The sequence below is a fragment of the Chlorocebus sabaeus genome, chromosome 16, assembly GCF_047675955.1.
Source record: "Chlorocebus sabaeus isolate Y175 chromosome 16, mChlSab1.0.hap1, whole genome shotgun sequence".
NCBI lineage: Eukaryota > Metazoa > Chordata > Mammalia > Primates > Cercopithecidae > Chlorocebus > Chlorocebus sabaeus.
In genome coordinates, this window is record NC_132919.1 from 38,794,867 (window position 1) to 38,816,126 (window position 21,260).

At 41.3% G+C, this 21,260-nt stretch overlaps 1 protein-coding gene across 2 annotated transcripts in view; it reads right to left on the bottom strand.

Annotated features, from left to right (window-relative positions):
* CLTC (clathrin heavy chain) overlaps nucleotides 1–20,318 on the bottom strand; it is a 75,233-nt gene extending 54,915 nt beyond the window's left edge. For both annotated transcript variants that reach the window (XM_008011247.3, XM_008011246.3), the window contains exon 1: nucleotides 20,041–20,318. In XM_008011247.3, the coding sequence (XP_008009438.2) occupies nucleotides 20,041–20,082 (42 nt within the window). In that variant the 5' untranslated portion in view covers nucleotides 20,083–20,318. The remainder of the gene's footprint in view (nucleotides 1–20,040) is intronic.
* Nucleotides 20,319–21,260: the final 942 nt, after the last annotated feature.

Genomic DNA, 21,260 nt, shown 5'->3' on the forward strand with positions numbered 1-21,260 from the left:
TATGGAACTAAGCACGGATAAAGTCAAAGGACATACCCAACATTCTCTATGAACCTGCAGGTATTTTCAGAGGACATATCTGAAATACATGTAGTATATCTGGATACATGTAGTATCCAAACTACAGCTACATTTTATTATCCTCTTAATCTGCAAAATGTAGTATATTTGGATACATGTATCCAAACTACAGCTACATTTTATTATCCTCTCAATCTGCAAAATGCCATTAGTGTTGAAGCTGGGGATATCCTATTTTAAGACATGCTTGGAAATTCCTATGATAAAGTTTTTTTTAACTTAAAAGAATTTTAATTTTGCTGTTACAAGAATATGGAGTCAGTAAACTAGGGTCCAAAAAAGGGGCTTGTTTTTTTGAATAGTTATCATGTGCATACAGTAAAGCACTAAAATCTCACAAAGGTTATACTACGAAAAGTCACCCACCCCATCTTTCCAGTAATACCCTTCTCCCCTAAGCAATTAGAGATACTTTTGCATCTCAGACCTATCCTGTAGCATATGAAAGTATGTATTTCCTCCGCCCTTTGCCAACAGAATGGCACAAGACACAAAAGTATACAAATAAACTGCTTCCTTGTTTTTATAGAAAAGCACCCAAACTTTGTAACTCATTTGGTTTCCAGATTAGATTTTGGCCTGCAAGTGGCACCTAAACCTGGATCTAAAAAGGTAATTAAACAAATTTATTCCCTATTTATTCTTTAAAACTCTGAAGTACCCTGGAGTTACATGTTACAAATGATTTTAAAATGCTTCCTTTCCCTGGCATCTCCTTCCTTCTCCATTCCAACTTCCATTAACAGGGGGAGGTGGGAAGTAAAAGGTAGGATTCTGTTTTTATAATGAGAAAATAGTACTTCGGCTTCCTCATAATCTAGAGCAGGGGTCCCGAACCACAGGCTGCGGACCAGTATCCGTCCGTTGCCTGTTAGCAACTGGGCCACACAGCAGGAGGTGAGCAGCCAATGAGCAGGCATCACTGCCTGAGCTCTACCTCCTGCCATTTCAGCCACAGCATTAGATTCTCATAGGCACGCGAACCCTATCGTGAACTGTGCAAGCGAGGGATCTAGGATGCTCACTCCTTATGAGAATCTAACTAATGCCTGGTGATCTGAGGTGAAACAATTTCATCTGAGACCATCCCACCCCACTCCCACCCCCAATCAGTGGAAAAATTGTCTTCAACAAAACGGGTCCCTAATGCCAAAAAGGTTGTGGACCACTGATCTAGAGAACAGAGGCTGTGTTTATGTTTCCTCATCTGAAACATCTGAGATGACATTATATATCTCAGAGGTGTGAAGATTTAATGTGAATGCAAAGAATAATGCCTGACATCTAACAGCTCAATAGATACTGCCTTTTGTTTCATTTTTTTTGAGATAGGGTCTCACTCTGTCACCCAAGCTGGAGTGCAGTGGTGTGATCATAGCTCACTGTATCCTTAAACTCCTGGGATCAAGCAATCCAGAGCTCACTAATATTAACTATTAACATATACAATGTATCAGTACTTTAAGCCACCTCAAGATTAGCTTTTTAGCATTTGCATTTTATTATCTGCTTAATTCAGCTGTCCATAGGTTGGCTGAAACTCTGGGTGTGAATTTCTTTTAACTACTGATAATAGATTTGTGGTCTCTGGCTGCTTAACTGACTCGGACACTATGAAATGCTTTTTTTTTTTTTTTTTTTTTTTTAAAGTTTGTTTTTGTTGGGGAGGTGAGGAGAAAAGAAAATTACACTTTAGGACTTCCAATTCTTTTTTTTCTGATACATGGTCTTGCTCTGTTGTGGCCCAGGGTGGAATTCAGTGGCCCGATCATGTGTCACTGCAGCTTCAAACTCTTGGGCTGCTTAATTCAGCTGTCCATAGGTTGGCTGAAGCTCTGGGTGTGAATTTCTTTTAACTACTGATAATAGATTAGCCTTCCAAATAGATGGGACCACCCATACGCCACCATGCCCAGCTAATTTTTTTTTTTTTGTAGAGACAAGGTAGCACTTTGTTTCCCAGGCTGGTCTCCAACTCCTGGGCTTACGGGATCCTCCCGCCTCGGCCTCCCAAAGTGCTGGGATTACAAGCAAGAGACACCGGGGAGGGGGAGGGCGCCAGGCCAAAAAAAAAATTTTTTTTTTTTTTTTTTTTTTTTTTTAAAGAAACTTCAGGTTGGGTTTGGGTGGCTCAAGCCTGTAATCCCAGCACTTTGGAAGGCCGAGACGGGCGGATCATGAGGTCAGGAGATCGAGACCATCCTGGCTAACACGGTGAAACCCCGTCTCTACTAAAAATACAAAAAATTAGCCGGGCGTGGTGGTGGGCACCTGTAGTTCCAGCTACTAGGGAGGCGGAGGCAGGAGAATGGCGTGAACCCAGGAGGCGGAGCTTGCAGTGAGCCAAGACTGCGCCACTGCACTCCAGCCTGGGCGACAGAGCGAGACTCCGTATCAAAAGAAAAAAAAAAGAAGAAACTTCAGAGACGTAACTGAAAGTAACATGATCATTCCTGGATTCTGATTTAAACCAAACAATATTTAGGGACAATGAGAAAATATGAATATGGACTGGTTTTCTGATAGTTCTTAAATATCAGGGCGCTATAAATAAAATAATAAGAAAATGCCCTGGCGAGATGTGGTAACTCATTCCTGTAATCCTAGCACTTTGGGAGGCTGAGGCGAGCAGATTACCTGAGGCCCAGAGTTCAAGACCAGCCTGGCCAACATGGTGAAACCCCATCTCTACTAAAAATACAAAAACAAACAAAAAAAATTAGCCAAGCATGGTGGTGGGCACCTGTAATCCCAGCTACTCGGGAGACTGAGGCAGGAGAATCGCTTGAACCCAGAAGGCAAAGGCTGCAGTAAGTCAAGATTGTGCCATTGCACTCCAGCCTGGGTGACAAGAGTGAAACTCCATCTCAAAAAAAAAAAAGAAAGAAAGAAAGAAAATGTCCTTATTTTCTAAAGATGCAAGCTGAAGTATTTACAGGTAAAATATGATAGCCTGAATTTACTTAAAATGTTTAAGCAAAACAAACAAAGACAAGCAAATACAAGACTGGGCATGGTGGTTCACACCTGTAATCCCAGTGCTTTGGAGGTTGAGGTAGGAGACTAGCTTGAGGCCTGGAGTTCAGTTCCAGACCAGCCTGGGCAACAAGGGAAGCAGAGGTTGCAGTGAGCCGAGATTGCACCACTGCACTCCAGCCTGGGCGACAGAGCAAGACTGTCTCCCAAAAAAAAAAAAAAAAAAAAAAAACCAACCAAACAAAAAAACACATCAGCAATGAGACTCAGAAATCTACGTTGAATGCTCATCAGTTTTTAATGCTTTAAACTTTGTTTTTCCTGTCCTGGTTTTGAAAATATACTCCATTTGACTGTAAATATGGAAAATGGAAAGGCAAAAAGGTATCCATCCTTACTTGAGAGGGAGCAAAGCAGCATGCCTAGGTGCTACCTGAAAGGTTAAGGTGATTTAACACACATCAAGCTCTTAGTGTGGGAGCACAGAGCACTCTATTATTTGATGAACTTCTAGTTCTGGGACTATGGTATTATAATATAGACTGTTCGTAGTTTTGCTTTTGTTGCCCAGGCTGGAGTGCAATGGTGCGATCTCGGTTCACAACAACCTCCACCTCCCGGGTTCAAGCCATTCTGCCTCAGCCTCCCAAGTAGTTAGGATTACAGGCATGTGCCACCATGCCTGGCTAATTTTGTATTTTTAGAGAGACGGGGTTTCTCCATGTTGGTCAGGCTGGTCTCAAAGTCCTGACCTCAGGTGATCTGCCCGCCTCGGCCTCCCAAAGTGCTGGGACTGCAGGCATGAGCCACCGCGCCCAGTCGATATAGACTGTTCTTAAACAGACTGGTTTTGGCATCATGCTACTGTTATATACTCAAACCTTACCTGGGCTAATTTGCTTTGTTCACATGCTCCTAAAGAGAGAATGGGGAAACCCTGATACATAAGGAATCAGGAAACTTAGTGGTGTTGCATGAGCATCTTAACAGAATATATTAGTGATCAAACTATGAAAATATTGTTAAGAGGAGCAAAGAGGCCATGGTCCTATTGATATATTTAATTCAATACTATATACATTAAGGGCAGAAAATGCTAGCTTAAAACATACGACCAACTAAAATCATAATTTTTTCAAGGCCTAATTCTTTAACTACCTAAAGACAACTCTCCATTAGCACCAAGGCGCACTCTCAGCAATCATTCACAATCTATGTTTGTGCCTACAGACACCACATAATTAAAGGAGTAATAGATTTGCTTTGAGCATACTAATTTCAACCATCAGTTCTCACATTTGATCAGTTAAGAATAAACTCATTAGAAATTGGCTTCTCTATAAGTATACCTAAGAGTTTGTTTCCTAATGAATGACTCATAAACTTGTAGTATAACTCATTCACCAGCTGTATCAGCTGAAAATCAAAATACATGAAAACCAGTTTATGACAGCATTACTAAGGACTTATGTTTCACAATTATTGCTTGGCTTCACACTTTCCAGGTCCTCCTTGTTTCATCTAAATAGGGAAAATGTAAATGAAGTATGTATGAGCTACTATATTTCAGATGGAGCAATTTTCTGCAAATGAATTTTGTATCTTACCAAGGACTTTAGAAGTGTTACCACTATAGAGTTAATAGGTCAACAATCTGAGAGACCTGATGATATTAGTATGTCATTCTGATACCATTAATCTCTCAATACAAGAATTTTTAAGTCAGTACTTAAAGATTTGGATAACTTCCTAACCCAAGTATTTCACTAAACATAATTTCCTTTAAAAGCTCCTAAACATCCTCTACCTTCTCTAGTATCAATTACGGTGAAAAAAGATGCTGACAGCAGTCACTTCATTGAGCCCTTCCTGGAAACTAGCAGAATGTCAAATAAAAACTGCAGTTGCTGTATTCTACAGGAAATAAGAAATGCTGAGAATGCAGCATTCCTTTAGTTCTTCCATCAACAGGATACCAGCCACTCTTTTCTGTAGGCTCCACAGATTTCAAGCAACAAATAAAAATGCCTTTAATGCTTGCTGTCCCCACACTTAAACATGTAGTTTTTTTCTACTCCATGTTAGCCTTTGAGAGAATCACCGTCTCTCAGAATTTTTGATTCTGGTCACAAACTCCAAATTTAAGCAATATATTCAGGAAGCATCCACAGTTGGAGAGAGGTTGTCAGACTATTAGCTTTGGTAAACTACCAGGAGGCTCAAAGACAAAGAATTTTTCCTACTTGTAATCAATTGCTGATTGGAAATTTTCAAAAACTTTATATTTAATGCATTCTTAAAAAAGTAATCCAACAATTACATGATATCAGATCAATTAGGCCAATGTTAACCAAGCTGCAGGGAAATACAGGAGTTTTTATGCCCCAAATCTTGGAGATGGATATGACTTACCAAGATTATGCCCCTGTGTAAATGCAATTCAGCAGCCCAAAACAACCAAATGCTGCTACCATAGCTACATTCAATGGAAGGGGCGAGAAGTTGTGCAGAATATATCTGAACCTACCATTCGAAGAACCAGAAACGGGTTTACTTTGAGGGTTCAAGGCCAGGCACAATGGCTCATGCCTGTAATCCCAGCACTTTTGCAGGCCAAGGTGGGAGGACCTCTCAAGCCCAGGTGTTCAAGACCAGCCTGGGCAACATGGCAAGACCCTGTCCCTACAAAAAATTTAAAAACTGGCCATGTGTGGTGGTGTGTACCTGTAGTCCTAGCTAGTTGGCAGGCTGAGGTGGGAAGACTGTTTGAGTCCAGGAGACAGAGGCTGCAGCGAGCTGTGATTGCACCCCTGCATTCAGCCTGGGTGACAGAGCAAGACCTCGTCTGAGAAAATATATATAATACTTATTGCTGACTTAGCATAAAGGATGTTATAAATGAATGTAACCAGGCAGACATTAAAGGCTTGGTTTCCTGATAAGAATAAAACGTCTGGACAGTCCCCTTAATATTCAAGTTATAAAGATCCCTGAGAAACTTCATTCTATGACACAACTTCCCAGCGACTTCACAAATATACATTTAAGTGGGAGCCTAGTATTACATTCCATCAACCCTATCACTATTGTATATATTCATGTATCTTTCTACCCTATACTGAGGGACCCCAGGAAATTAGACATTATGCTCTATCCCACATTATTCTAGTTAGATCAATCATTTAAAGCACACTCAGCCTACCCAGGTGCTACAAGTTATAAGACTAGAACCATTTTATTTTACAATTGGGTCACTAGAGTATTTTCTTTTTTTTCTTTTCTTTTATTGAGATTGAGTCTTGCTCTGTCGCCCAGGCTGGAGTGCAATGGCACGATTTCAGCTCACTGCAACCTCCGCCTCCCAGGTTCAAGCCATTCTCCTGCCTCAGTCTCCTTAGTAGCTGGGACTACAGGAATGCACCATCACGCCTGACTAATTTTTGTATTTTTTCAGTAGAGACGGGGTTTCACCATGTTGGCCAGGCTGGTCTCAAACTCGTGATCTCAAGCGATCCACCCACCTCAGCCTCCCAAAGTATTGGGATTGCAGGAGTGAGCCACTGCACCCGGCCTGGAGTATTTTCCTGTGAGCTTAAATGCCACAAATACTGTTTTCAAATAAGTGAATGAAATAACAATCAGCATGAGGAGTTACAGATTATCTCAAAATGATTTAATATTAACAAATTCAGGGAATTCAAAATGACATTAAAATGATTAAAACACTATGATTTGCTTTCAATTAATACATATCGAGCATCCATTATTTAGCAACTTAACACAAACTCAATATTTCATGTACGATTTTTGTGTGAAATTGTCCCCTTTGCTAATTTTTGTGCCGACTGTAACTTTGTCATTACTAGTGAGGAAACAACCTACGGGAGAAAAAACAGGTTTTAGGCTCTCAGAGGCTCTTTGGGGGTTCAAATGAGACTCATGTCTTCTAAAAACAAGATACTTTCCATCTCAAAAACTATAGACATTGCTTCACTATCTAAAATTCAGGGTTAAAAAACTACTATTACCTTGATTTTTTTGGTCAGGAAGAGGATGTGCCCTAGATGCTCATAGTTTTGGGGATTTTTTTTTGTTTTTGAGACAGAGTCTCGCTCTGTCGCACAGGCTGGCATGCAGTGGCGCAATCTCGGCTCAGTGCAACCTCCAGCTCCTGGGTTCAAGCAATTCTTGTGCCTTGGCCTCCTGAGTTTCTTTTGTTTTTTTAAATTCATGGTATTACAACTTCCTCAGGCCTGTTCCAAACACTAAACCCTTTTAATTTTGGTTCTTTCAAATTACAAAAGTTTTCTTTCATTGAAAAGAGCTTCCATTCCAATTATTTTGGTTTCTAAAATTCTTAAATTTGTAACCTATTCTGTCACACACACACCACTTTTACTTAATTCTGGGATTTACTTCTAATTTTTTTTTTTTTTTTTTTTTTTTTTTTTGGGACAGGGTCTCACTCTGTCTGCCAGGTTTGAGTGCAGTGGCATGATTTCAGCCTACTGCAGCCTCTACTTCCCAGGCTCAGGTGATCCATCCACCTCAGCCTCCCAAGTATATGGGACTGCAAGCACATGCCACCACACCCAGCTAAATTTTGTACCTTTTGTAGAGATAGAGTTTGGCCATGCTGTCCAGGCTAGTCTCAAATGCCTGGGTTGAAGCAATCCACCTACCTCATGAGCCACTGCACCCAGCCTAAATTCAAAATCTTAAAAAAAAAATCATATTACTCCTTCCACATTGCTGATTCATTCCACAGAGTAGGAATTCCAGTTCTGCTCTTAACTGATTTCAAAACCAATTGTTTCAGTATGTTTTATGTTATTACATCCCATTATCTCCATAGGTCTTTCTGTTCCTTTTACATCAACTTTTGCTGCATGCCACAGATGATGTCAACGATTTTCTAAAGTTTTCTTCTGATTCCATCGGAAAAAAATTTCTAGTATTTCTTCAGATCTCTCCCTAGCTCTGTAGTTTTCCCAATTATCATATATTTAAAAAATTCCTGAGCAGCTACTGTGTGCCCGACACTACACTAATGCACAGAGAGTTCTACAGCAAATGAGAAACTCCCTTCCACTCAGTATATGTAATAGCTACACAGCAATTACAACAATGCCATGAAGTTACAGGGATGTATGCCTAGCACAGATACATGTAGGGGTATATGCAGTGTCTCAGAAGAAATGGAAACAATCTAAAACAGGACACACAATGTAAGGGAGGGCAGGGCTACAGAGTTTGGGAGTGGACACAGAATTAAAAATACCATATAGGCCCAAATAAGGTACTTATTTTCCCAGTTAGACTGATCATCCCAACACCCCAAAAAGCTGTCAGAAGATGTGAAGAAAACGGAACTCTCATATATTGCTAGTGGGCATGTCAAATGGTGCCACCACTGTGGAAAACAGTTTCGTGGTCTCTCAGAAAGTTGAAAGAGAGAAATTACCATATGACCCAGCAATTCCACTTCTAAGTATACATCTAGAAGAAATGAAAACAGGCATTCAAACAAAAACTTGTATATGAATGTTTGCAACAGCACTAGTCACAACAGCCAAAAGGTAGAAAGAACTCAAATGTCCACCAACTGATGAAAGGACAAATAAAATGTTGATATATTCATTCAGTGAAGTATTATTCAGCCATAAAGGAATGAAGTCTGATATATGCTATAACATGGAAGAATCTCCAATACTATGCTTAGTGAAAGTAGGTAGAAACAAATGGCCACTTATTGTATAATTCCATTTATGCAAAATATCCAGAATAGGTAAATCCATAGAGACAAAAAGCAAATTAGCAGTTGCCAGGGGATGGGAGGAAGGGGATGGGAGAGAGACTGCTTCACGTGTATGGGGTTTCCTTTTGGGGAGATGAAAATGTCTTGGAACGAGATACAGGTGTTGGCTGCACAACACTGTGAATACACTAAATACCACTAAATTGTTCACTTTAAAATTGTTAATTTTGTTATTTGAAAAAGTTTTGATCCCTTTACATTATAAACTCTTAGGGATTAGATATATTTAATGTACAATTCAACTAGTCATTTCACTTACTTTACAGACATTTAAAATCAGGCCACGCACAGTGGCTCCCGCCTGTAATCCCAGCACTTTGGGAGGCCAAGGCGGGCAGATTGCTTGGGCTCAGGAGTTCGAGACCAGCCTGGGCGACATGGCCAAACCCCGTTTCTACAAAAAATACAAAAATTGGCTGGGTGTGGCGGCACATGCCTGTAGTCTCAGCTACTTGGGAGGCTGAGGTGAGATGAGAGGATGGCTGGAACCTGGGAAGTCGAGGCTGTGGTGAGCCATGATCTCGCCACTGTACTCCACCCTTCATGACAGAGCAAGACCCTGTCTCAAAAAAACAAAACAAAACACACCAAACAAAATTATATTTAAAGTCCTCATATGCATTTTTGACATCAGCACTAGAAAGTCATCTCCATTTCACAATGCTTTTCAAAAATCCATTAGAGTGCAATCATACTGATGCAATTTTATAACATCAAATCTATCTGCATATTAGGAGAGTTGTTTTTCCCTTATCTTTCTATGTAAATTATGATCTCTAGGTTGGGTGCAGTGGCTCATGCCTGTAATCCTAGCACTTTGGGAGGGCGAGGCAGGCAGATCACAAGGTCAGGAGTTCGAGACCAGCCTGGACAACATGGTGAAATCCCGTCTCCACTAAAATTACAAAAATTAGCCAGGCGCACGGTGGCGGGCACCTGTAATCCCAGCTACTCGGGAGGCTGAGGCAGGAGAATCACTTGAACCTGGGAGGTGGAGGTTGCAGTGAGCCGAGATCACACCACTGCACTCCAACCTGGGTGACAGAGCAAGACTCCATCTCAAAACAAAACAAAACAAAAAAAAATCATCTCTAGAAACATGTCCGAATGGACTGCTTTTCAAGGGATATTTAAATCATCTGCTTATAACATCCAACAGTTCCAACTGTGAGGTCATACACAGGAGAATTGTAGATGTGTAAAATTTGTCTCTCACTAATCCAGTTGATTTCAAGCCTACAGCAGCCTTTGCCAAACAGCATTCGGGTGCTCACAATAGAAGCAACTGTGACAGGACATAATACTATGGAGATTCAGTAAGACTTTTCATAAGGAGATTCTTTCCTGAGGGTATTTGTGGTTTAAAAAAAAAAAGGAACCCTGCCTTAGATTTTCATAGTTCAATATGACCAAATATAGAGTATTGCAGAGACTGGAGAAAGAGATGAGTTTTTGTAAACCATGTTCTCTCTACTCGTCTTTTCTCCCTTATTATTCATCTTTAAATAATGAGATCTATCCAAAGTCAGCTGTTTGCCAAGCACAGCATATACACTGAGTCTTTAGCTTCAGTCTGTCCACTCTGGGGTTTTTTTTTTTTTTTTTTTTTTTTTTTTTTGAGACGGAGTCTTGCTCTGTCGCCCAGGCTGGAGTGTAGTGGCCGGATCTCAGCTCACTGCAAGCTCCGCCTCCCGGGTTTACGCCATTCTCCTGCCTCAGCCTCCCGAGTAGCTGGGACTACAGGCGCCACCTCGCCCGGCTAGTTTTTTGTATTTTTTTTAGTAGAGACGGGGTTTCACCGTGTTAGCCAGGATGGTCTCGATTTCCTGACCTCGTGATCCGCACGTCTCGGCCTCCCAAAGTGCTGGGATTACAGGCTTGAGCCACCGCGCCCAGCCTCTGGTGGTTTTTTTAAGCCATCTTTCTCAGATGAGCAGCTAATCAGAAATAAATGCAAGTTGGCCAGGCGCGGTGGCTCACGCCTGTAATCCCAGCACTTTGGGAGGCTGAGGTGGGTAGATTATTTGAGGTCAGGAGTTTGAGACCAGCCTGGCCAACATGGTGAAACCCCATCTCTACTAAAAATACAAAAAAAAATTCACCAGGCATGGTGGTGGGCACGTGTAGTCCCGGCTACTCAGGAGACTGAGGCAGGAGAATTGCTTGAACCTGGGAGGCGGAAGTTGCAGTGAGTCAAGATTGCACCACTGCACTCCAGCCTGGACGACAGCGTCAACTCCCAATCCAATTCCCGTTTTTTCATCTTCTATGACTCCCAGTTTCAACCCAGGGTCACGAAAAACTAAACCCTGAGACCCCGCAGTGTGCATCACTGAGGAACTCCAGAAATCGATGGATGCAGAAAATGAGAAATTAGAGAGTCTGGTGTAACTTCAAGATCTTGGCTTCAATAACTGGGTAGATGGTAGTTTTTCTCCTTTAGTATGACACATATATTCAACTCAAGTGGACAAAGGGAAACTCTTCCAGGGTGGAGGGGAAGAACTAATATTTGAGTGTCTGTAAAGGGTTAGGCTAAATATTATACTGTAAAGACAAACACATACTGTAGTCTAACTTTAAAATTAACCGGAAATATTGTTTTAATAAATGAGGAAGTTGAGACAAGCTGAAAACCTGACAGAATCAAATAGATAAGCCCAGATTAAACATCTGAGACATTTTCCAGAATAGCACACTGCAGAGTTTAAATTTTTTAACATAACAAAATACGGCTTTAATGGATCTGGTTCCTATTGTTTCAGAAATAATCTTTAAAACTGTTTTACTTCAGAACTTAAAATCCTTATTTACTTAAGGATTAGGAACAAGAAGTATTAACAGTACTGGCAGTCTGCCTCCAAAGCACAACCCTGCAAGTCCGTAACCATTTTCCCTTCTACCATGATGCTACTCAAAATGAACAAATATATTCCATTGTCACCTTCCTTTCCTATCCCCTTCATGCACAATTGCCTTCCTTGAGTTCAAGCTTCTATTTTTTGGTACAAACACAAAAACATGAATTTACAGTAAAACAGAAAGCAGAAGCTTCCTCCTTTCACAAGTGGCTTCAGACTGGAACACATTCATTCTTTTCTGTAAGAAAAAGTCTACAGGAAAGTGTGACAAGTTCAGTCTTCTGAGAGGGATGTAGACAATCCTGGTTATAAGTTAACCGGATCCCAATCATCCTGCACAATTTTCCAATAGGAAATAGGATAAAGTCTTTAAAAAATATATACCTAAATAATAATTCAAGGCATAAAGTCAGATGTTAGTTTGCTGTCTCCTACTTTTCTCATAATATAAAAAATATTTCCCGAAAAACAAACAACAGTACTACTAGAATCAAAGACCATCACAGCATAGATACAAACAATTGTGGTATATTTTGCAGTTCAAATGATACAGACCATTTACCAAATGAGGCAATGAGCCAAATGAAAGAACAAGTATTAAAAATCTGACTGCTCACTAGCTGTGTGATTCTAAAAGTTACCTGCTATGAACTTCAGTTGCCCAATCTCTACAATAAGGCTAATCCGACCTAAGCACAAGGGTTCCCTTGCTAATTAAATGAGATAATAAACATAAATATTTAATACAGTTCTTGGCACATAACAGGTGCTCAAACAGCTATAATGGTCAATGTATTTTGATTTTATGGAATAGATATCTGGACAATTAAGATTTGAAGAGTTATTGCCTCAAAAATAGGACAAGGCTTGGTGTCTCACACTTGTAATTCCAGCACTTTGGGAGGCTGACGCAGCAGACTGCTTGAGCCCAGGATTTTGAGACCATCCTGGGAAACATGGCAAAACCCCAACTCTACAAAAAAATACAAAAATTAGCTGGGTTTGGTGGTGCACGCCTGTAGTCCCAGCTATTTGGGGAGTGCTGAGGTGGGAGGATCACCTAAGTCCAGGGAGGTCAAGGCTGCAGTGGGCCTTGATCATGCCACTGCACTCCAGCCTGGGTAACAGAGTGAGACCCTGTCTCAAAAAAAAAAAGATAGGACAAAATATCTTAAATTATATCTTAATTTAAGGAGATAATACAAAAGAAGAGACTCACAAAAGTTTGACAGATGGGTTTTGCATAATACATTTAGGTCCAAGCTTACAGCCATCTCCTGAGTTAAGAGCATTAGCCACGGGCACTTGACCAAGCGAAGAAAAGACACCCAGAGCTGTAAACTTTGCTGTAGCTCAGAAGACAGGTTTATTTCATGAAGTAGTTTTCGCATGGCATATACGTACATGAACTTAAAGAAGCAGCCTCATTCTAATATACAGGAGTAAAATATCAGCTATGAATCTACTGCTTATCTAAGTGAGAAGATTCACTTCAACACTACCACCCTAAAAAAGGACACATACAATGATGGAACTGTCTGCTAGCTACATAGGGATATTGAGCACTTGAAATGTGGCTGATGACTGAGGAACTAAATTTTTGCTTCAATTTCTTTTTAATTAATTTAAATATAAATAGCCACAAGCGACAGCTGACTCTCATTGGACTGCACAATTATAGGCCATGCTGATGTGTTTTGTAAGTTTGAAGATTTATTTCACCACTTATGTTTATGTATTTAGAATATTTCGTTAGCTAAAATTAAAATGCTCGTTCGAAAGTTTTAACTGAATACTGTCTTGGAAAGTGGTGGTGATGAATGATGACTAGCAGCAGACTTCTTGAGACCTTATTATGTGCTGTAAATTTGGCTAGGTACTTTCAGATCTTCACTCAGTCCCCCTAGACACCTTTCTAAAAAGTGAGACTCAAAGTAGTGAGAATGCTGTCCGAATGGGATGTGTACCTGAGTCTTCTGACACAAAATATTTGGACACATACAACAACTCTAACAAAGGCCTGACCGGCACTCCATATGGGTATTTTATCCGATATGATTCATTAAGATTTTTTTTCAAATATGTCTGATCAAGGAACCCTAATTTAAAATGTACCAGTGGCACACAATGAGACTCATGGGACATAATAAAAGGTTTATTTAAAAGTTTTTTGGGGGCAGTTTCAGAGTGTACTCAACTTTGTATCATATCAATTATTTGTATTAAATTGTGCACAATATCAAATGTTCAAATACATAAAAGATCCACAATCAAGCAGACAACATCGATGGTTGGAATGACAAGTGAACAGCCTTTGCCAACTCATCAATGGAAGCATGAATACAAGGTGTAGTCCATCCTGTTTACCACCTTGTCCCTAAGGTCTAACACAGTTCCTAATCTGCAGTAAGTACTCAAATATTAGGTAAATGAACTAACCCCAAATACTTATGCACCATAAAATGCTGGATCTGCAAATGAATATTGTGTCATTGGTTGAGATATCTGAATAAAATGTACTAGACAAAAATTATTTAGTCAATAATTAATGCTCCTAAAGTGCTACATAAAGTACTTTCACATACATGATCTCAGATCCTCATAATAACTTTGTGAGATAGTATGCCCATTTCCCAGAGAAAAAGAAGCAAGAGGTTAGACTTAACCTGTGTTGTCCAATATGGTAACCACAAGTCACAACCCACATACGATAATGAGCACTTGAAATGTGATTACCATAATTTTAAAGTAACTAAAATTAAATAATAACCAGTAAGTGATTCAATTACTGGAAAACTTAAATATGTTTGGGATCACTGAAGTATTGCATATCTGCTTTTTTTTCCTTCATTTTTGTTTATTTAATATAGAGATGAGGTCTTACTCTGTTATCTAGGCTGGTCTCGAATTCCTGGGCTCAAGCAGTGCTCCTACCTTGGCTCACAAAGTGCTAAGTTTACAGGCATGAGCCACTACCCCCAGCCCCAAATCTGTCTTTCTAACTGTAAATTTTATGAACTCTAAATATGGACCAGGATTTCCAATGAAAATAGGGTCTGAATTGATATGTGATCTAAGTATAAAACATATATAGCCAGGCGTAGTGGCTCATGCCTGTAATCCTAACACTTTGGGAGGCTGACAGGCAGATCACAAGGTCAAGAGATTGAGACCATCCTGACCAACATGGTGAAACCCCATTTCTACTAAAAATACAAAAATAAAATAAAATAAAATAGCTGGGTGTGGTGGCACGCATCTGTAGTCCCAGCTACTTGGGAGGCTGAGGCAGGAGACTGAACCCGGTTGGGGGAGGTTGCAGTAAGCCAAGATCTGCCACTGCACTCCAGCCTGGCGACAGAGCAAGACTTTGTCTCAAAAAAAGAAAAAAAAACACACACTAGATTTAGAAAATTTAGTATGAAAAAGAATGTAAGGTATCTCATTAGTAAAATTTATACTGATTACATATTGAAATAATATTTTGCATAGCCCAAGTTAAATAAAATATATTAAATTTAATTTTATCTAGGCAGGGCATGGTGACTCATGCCTGTAACCCCAGCACTTTGGGAGGCCAAGGCGAGGGGATCACTTCAGCCCAAGAATTTGAGACCAGCCTGAGCAATACAGCGAGACTGTCTCTACCAAAAAAAACCCAAAATTAATTAATTTCATCTGTTTTTTCACTTTTAACATGGCTGCTAGAATACTTAAAATTACTTATGTGAAGCCAGGAGCAGCAGCTCATGCCTGTAATCCCAGCACTTTGGGAGGCCGAGGTGGGCAGATCATTTGAGGTCAGGAGTTGACGACCAGTCTGGCCAACATGGTAAAACCCCATCTCTACTAAAAATACAAAAATTAGCCAGGCATGGTGGCAGGCACTTATAATCCCAGTTACTCAGGAGGCTGAGGCAGGAGAAGAATCACTTGAACCTGGCAGGTGGAGGTTGCAGTGAGCCGAGATTGTACCACTGCACTCCAGTCTAGGTGACAGAGTGAGACTCTGTCTCAAAAAAAAAAAAAAAAAAGTATGTGGCTCACATTATTTTTCTGTTGGACAGCATTAGTTTCAACAACCCCTAAAGCCCTGTTCTGTCTACTATACCACATCGTTAATCTATAAACAAGTAGAGAGAACTCACCTCTCTGGGCCTAAGTCCAACAGAAAAAAAGCACTTTAGGATACTGTATAACTTCTCTTTTTAAGGCCAAATATTTTGTGTCAGAAGACTCAGGTACACATCCCATTCGGACAGCATTCCCACTACTTTGAGTCTCACTTTTTAGAAAGGTGTCTAGGGGGACTGAGTGAAGATCTGAAAGTACCTAGCCAAATTTACAGCACATAATAAGGTCTCAAGAAGTCTGCTGCTAGTCATCGTTCATCACCACCACTTTCCAAGACAGTATTCAGTTAAAACTTTCGAACGAGCATTTTAATTTTAGCTAACGAAATATTCTAAATACATAAACATAAGTGGTGAAATAAATCTTCAAACTTACAAAACACATCAGCATGGCCTATAATTGTGCAGTCCAATGAGAGTCAGCTGTCGCTTGTGGCTATTTATATTTAAATTAATTAAAAAGAAATTGAAGCAAAAATTTAGTTCCTCAGTCATCAGCCACATTTCAAGTGCTCAATATCCCTATGTAGCTAGCAGACAGTTCCATCATTGAAGAAAGTTCTATTGGACAATAACTCAAAGAGAAAAAGCCACAACAGTTAACAATGACAGGAAAAACATCTTGTTAAATATAATTCGAATAACATATAGAGTTAAACAAATGTATGGAAAAAACAATTTTGCAAAGAAGCTGAGGACTCGATATAAATGGAACCTTTTACAAGCAAGGTACAAATTCCAATTATGCTAAGAAACAATTGTCCAAGAGCAACTACCAAGGTTCCAGAAATGTGAATTTTCCTAAATACTCAAATGAAAAGGACTGTGTTCTACACACACCATTCTGTGTCTTATTTCCTTATCAGAGTGAAAGCACTTTCACTAAAATTAACCACACACTGAGTAAACTGACTATCAAGAAAATTCTGAAGAATATGATACATTTTAGACTTAGAAGCTATTCCTATGAGACTGCAGCATAATTTCAGGAAGTTTACCTCTTCCAGAGAGTACAACTAAGCATGTAGTAAATCCCAGTACTTAGCATTGATTTCTATTTGCAACCCAAACTAACTATAGCAAGAATCCCTAACATTTGACTCAACAACACATTCCATGCCTGCATTTATGCATCAATGGGGAAAGAACAGGGTAGGGAGATTTTTAATTGAAGACCCAAAGAATCTAGGAATACAATGGTATGTGTCAAGTGGTCTAAAGATACTTAATGTGCCAAAAAATTGATAATCACCAAAAAATTGAGAATCACAGGCAATATTTTATATATGTAGCCTAGGATTTTTATAGAATCTGCAATTCCAACAATATCTTGCTCAAATAGGCACTGATTTATTAACTGCTATCAGTCTAAACAGTCTAGGAAAAAAAGAAATCTTCATTTATTGACATTCATTTGCTGTAGGTGCATGCCTTGATGACAACAGATCCTTCAGTTGGATAATGCAGTTAAAGGGTATAAAAATAAGTTCATTTACAGTTTCACAAGCTAACTATACTCATACTTAAGTTCCTCATTTCTTGTTTCCAGTTTTTAATCCTACGTGTTTCAGAAAGCAAACTGGTAGAAGCTCAGAGGTCAGAGACCTAAGACGCCAATTAAAATAATCCTTATTAGTTGGGCTCAGTGGTTCACACCTATTATCCCAGCACTTTGGGAGGCCAAGGCAAAGGATTGCTTGAGCCCAGGAATTCGAGACTAGCCTGGGCAACATAGTGAAGCCCCATCTCTACAAAAAATACAAAACTTAGCCAGGTGTGGTGGCTCATGGCCGTAGTCCCAACTACTCAGGATGCTGAGGTGGGAGGATGGCTTGAGCCCAGTAGGTCAAGGCTGCAGTGACCTGGGATGGTGTCACTGACCTCCAGCAAAAACCCTATCTCTTCAAAAAACAAAAACCTTATTAATTTCTCAAAAGGTAGGAGATAATGAAGTCAGGAGATATATTATCATGGAAGAGGCTGTAGTTATTTGTGCTCTGCAATTAATCAGCTGGAGCATACAGTCATATTAGCTAAGCAAGCTTAACTTTAGGCATGACATAGCAATCCAAAACACAGAGGGCTGAATTTTTCAATTTGCAAATCTGCTTTATATTCAAAATCTTCAAATTATTTGAGAAGAAAATGGCTTCATTCAAGTATCTGCTGAAACTTTGAGCCAGTTACAAAACAGACATGTATTAAATTTGTCTTCAATAAGTGACAAGGTTGGGTTCCAATCTCTGGCATCATTTAACAATTCTTGTCTCCTCTTTAAAAGAAATGAAAAGCTATTACTTCAACCACCACAAGATTTAGTAGTGAGCTATACATCTGCCATGGAAAATAAACAGCAGCTGTACTTGATTCTTTGTGTGGTTTATAAACATTTGTCTGCAGAAAGATATTTCAGATGCAGCTTAGTATGAAAACAAGCCCGCGTTTTCCCCTCACACTTAAGAACGGCACTTTCTCAACTCTCCACATTCATTTGCCACCCCACTTTAACAAAAGTAACTACAGCAATTAAACTTGGATTGATAAAAAAAAAATTCCACTTTGTTATTTAACATTTTTAACCTTCTGTAAAAGTTTTTATTATTGGCATAAATATATTTATATATATGCCAAGGTATATTCCATTACTTCAGATGAGTTATTTGAAAATTATAGATGACTTAAGAAAGTGCATTATTTAACTCATTTTATGGGTAAAGATTTATTATTCTTTACATTTCAAGCCTTAAAGGAAAATAAGTCCTTGCTAGTGCAAACATGGTAATACCTGCAAAGAAATATGAAATTATGTTACTTATAGCCTGAATATTAAAACCTTTTATTAACAAGACTCTTTTATGTATGTTATACCAATGGGGGAATGTAAATAAAAATGGTCTTCAATGGTAAAGTGTCTAATAAGTCACTGGTATTAGTGTCATGTCAAACCACTGCATTCTCTGTCATTATGGAATTAGCTCTTCAGACGATAGAGCTGAGGCAGGTTTCTTTAAGAGGATATTTGGGAAGAAAGCAAATTAACAGGAATAAATTATTTCAGCTACAGTAAAAATCAGGATTAGTGACACAGGAAAATCAAAAGCTCTGAAGAGGTTTAATTCAGTGAAGCCTTCCAATGGTCACCTGCCTAGGCCAGCGATTGGCATGCTGCCAGATGAGACAACAATATGTTGCCTCCAGGATAAGGAACCATGGGAAAGAACTCTAGAACTTACTAAAGGGAAGCCAGTTACAGACCAAATAGCCCCGCAGGTCTCAGAGCAGCTGTGCTCTGTCCCCAGGGCTCTGTTCAATTCCATGCGATCCTGAGGAAGATATTCAAAACTACCTGCTACTACTCGAGAAGACTATAAGATAACCTCTGTATCACTCTTTCCTACCTTCTAGAACCAAAGAGGGGTTAAGAGCCACAACATCCCCAAAGAAATAAAAAAAGTGGGGAGGGGAGGCGAATTTCCTTAGGGAGCTCTACCCCACACACTCTGAGATTGACATCGCTCTGAGAAATGCGTTCTCCCATTCTACCCTCGTTTCGTTCTTTCAGTGACCTTCTGTCCCTACTGCCTCAAGGAAGGCAAGAGACAAGCCACCGCCTCACCACCACCCCCAACCCCCACCACCGGAGAAGGTGCCTTTCTCAGTTGAGAGCCGCAGAGGGAGGAAAAAAAAAAAGGTTGCTCCTCCCCAACCCACCCGCCCCACAACTCCTGGGTGCAGACACGAAGAGGGAAAGAGGAGAGCAATGGAAGGTGACAGCCCCGCACTGGCCCAGGGGATAAGAATCCTTGCTCTGGTAGAAACAAGAGAGAACGCCCCCTCCCACTCCCCTACCCAAATGAATGAACTGAACAAAATGGGGAGGAGAGAGTTTGTACGCGCAGTTCTGGCCATCCAGGAAGCAAGATCGAGAGGCCTTTGGATCCAGGCCTGGTCTTTGCAGCCCTTTGCACCCCAACTCCTGTCCTTTCCATCCAAGCCCCACATCATTTAACCGTTTAAGCTTTCTAAGATAGTGCCCCCTCCTCCATCTACCCCAAAGACCGACAACCCCCCCACCCCTCCAGCTCCGATCCTGCTCGGGCCCAGACTCCAGCTTCTTCCACTATTCCTACCACCTTCTCCACAGCCCTCACCAGCCCGGGCCCGACCGCACCTGGAGATGCTCCTGAAAACGAATTGGCAGAATCTGGGCCATGGCGCTGTCGGGGGGAATGGTCTCCTCCTGTCACTGGGGCTGCGGGGCAGTGGCTGCCCGGGCTCTCCGAGGGAGAGGAGGAGAAGGGGAGGGGGGAGGCTGGGCTCAGCAGGATCCTCTCCGGGGACGCAGGAAACTGGCACGCAGACGAAAGAGCTCAGGTCGGGGGCGGAGGCTCCACGGGCCAGGAGAGCCGCAATGGCGGAACCGGGCGCAGCGCAGACTCCGGAAACGGCTGAGCCCAGCGGAAGGATCCCGGCGACGGAACTCCGCCCAGTCGCCTCACCCCCTCCGCCTTATGTACCCCTCCACGGAGCGGTGCGTGCGGCGGGCGCAGGGATTCCGGGCGCTGTGCGCCCGGAGCCTCGCTTCTGACGCCACACGGGGGGCAACAGAGGACCGGAGGGACTACTTTTTTAGACTCATCACTTTCGCCAATCTTTTTCTACCCCCACTTTTTTTTTTTTTTGCATTTTGCCACATCATGCGACTCGGGGCGACCGACGTCACTTCCGTGGGCGCTTTAGGTCCCACCCACGTACTTCCAGGTGCACGTGATACTGATGGGGAAGGGTCGGCTGATTGCTGCCAGAATGGAGAGCGCGTTTTAAGGATATGCGGCGTCTCCTGGGAGTGAAGTGGCTGTTGGGCCACCTTGAGGCATGACGGGTGCCGCTTCCTTCCCCTGCGACCCCTGCCTGTTTGGACTGAGCCCCTTACAGGAGGACGTGGCGGGGCAGACGGGGGCAGCCTCCCGCCCTCTCCGTGACTCAGGGAAACGGCCTCGCCGCAGAGCGCTCCCTCGGCAGCTGGCTGCAGCACTCCTCCCCCGCCGGGCTTCAGAGTGGGTGGTTTCCTACAGCCTAGGGAGGGGGCCTGAAACGGGGTTTAAAATCCTCCCTGCCCTCACACACGCCCTTCTGACGGTTGGAGAACCTGACGCGCGGATTCTAACTAGAACCGGCACTCTCTTCGGGTGTTAGATAATTAGCTCAAAGGACAGCGAAGGCCATTTATGATGTCTCTCAAGCTGGCCTTATGACAGCTTCTCTTAACGTTTCTGCGGACATTTTGGCGGGCGGACATGTGTCAGCCTAGCTCAATGATCAGTTTCGTTAAAGAATTCGAGTATCAGAACGTACGAGGATTGGACTCAAATTCTAGCAGGAGGATTTTTA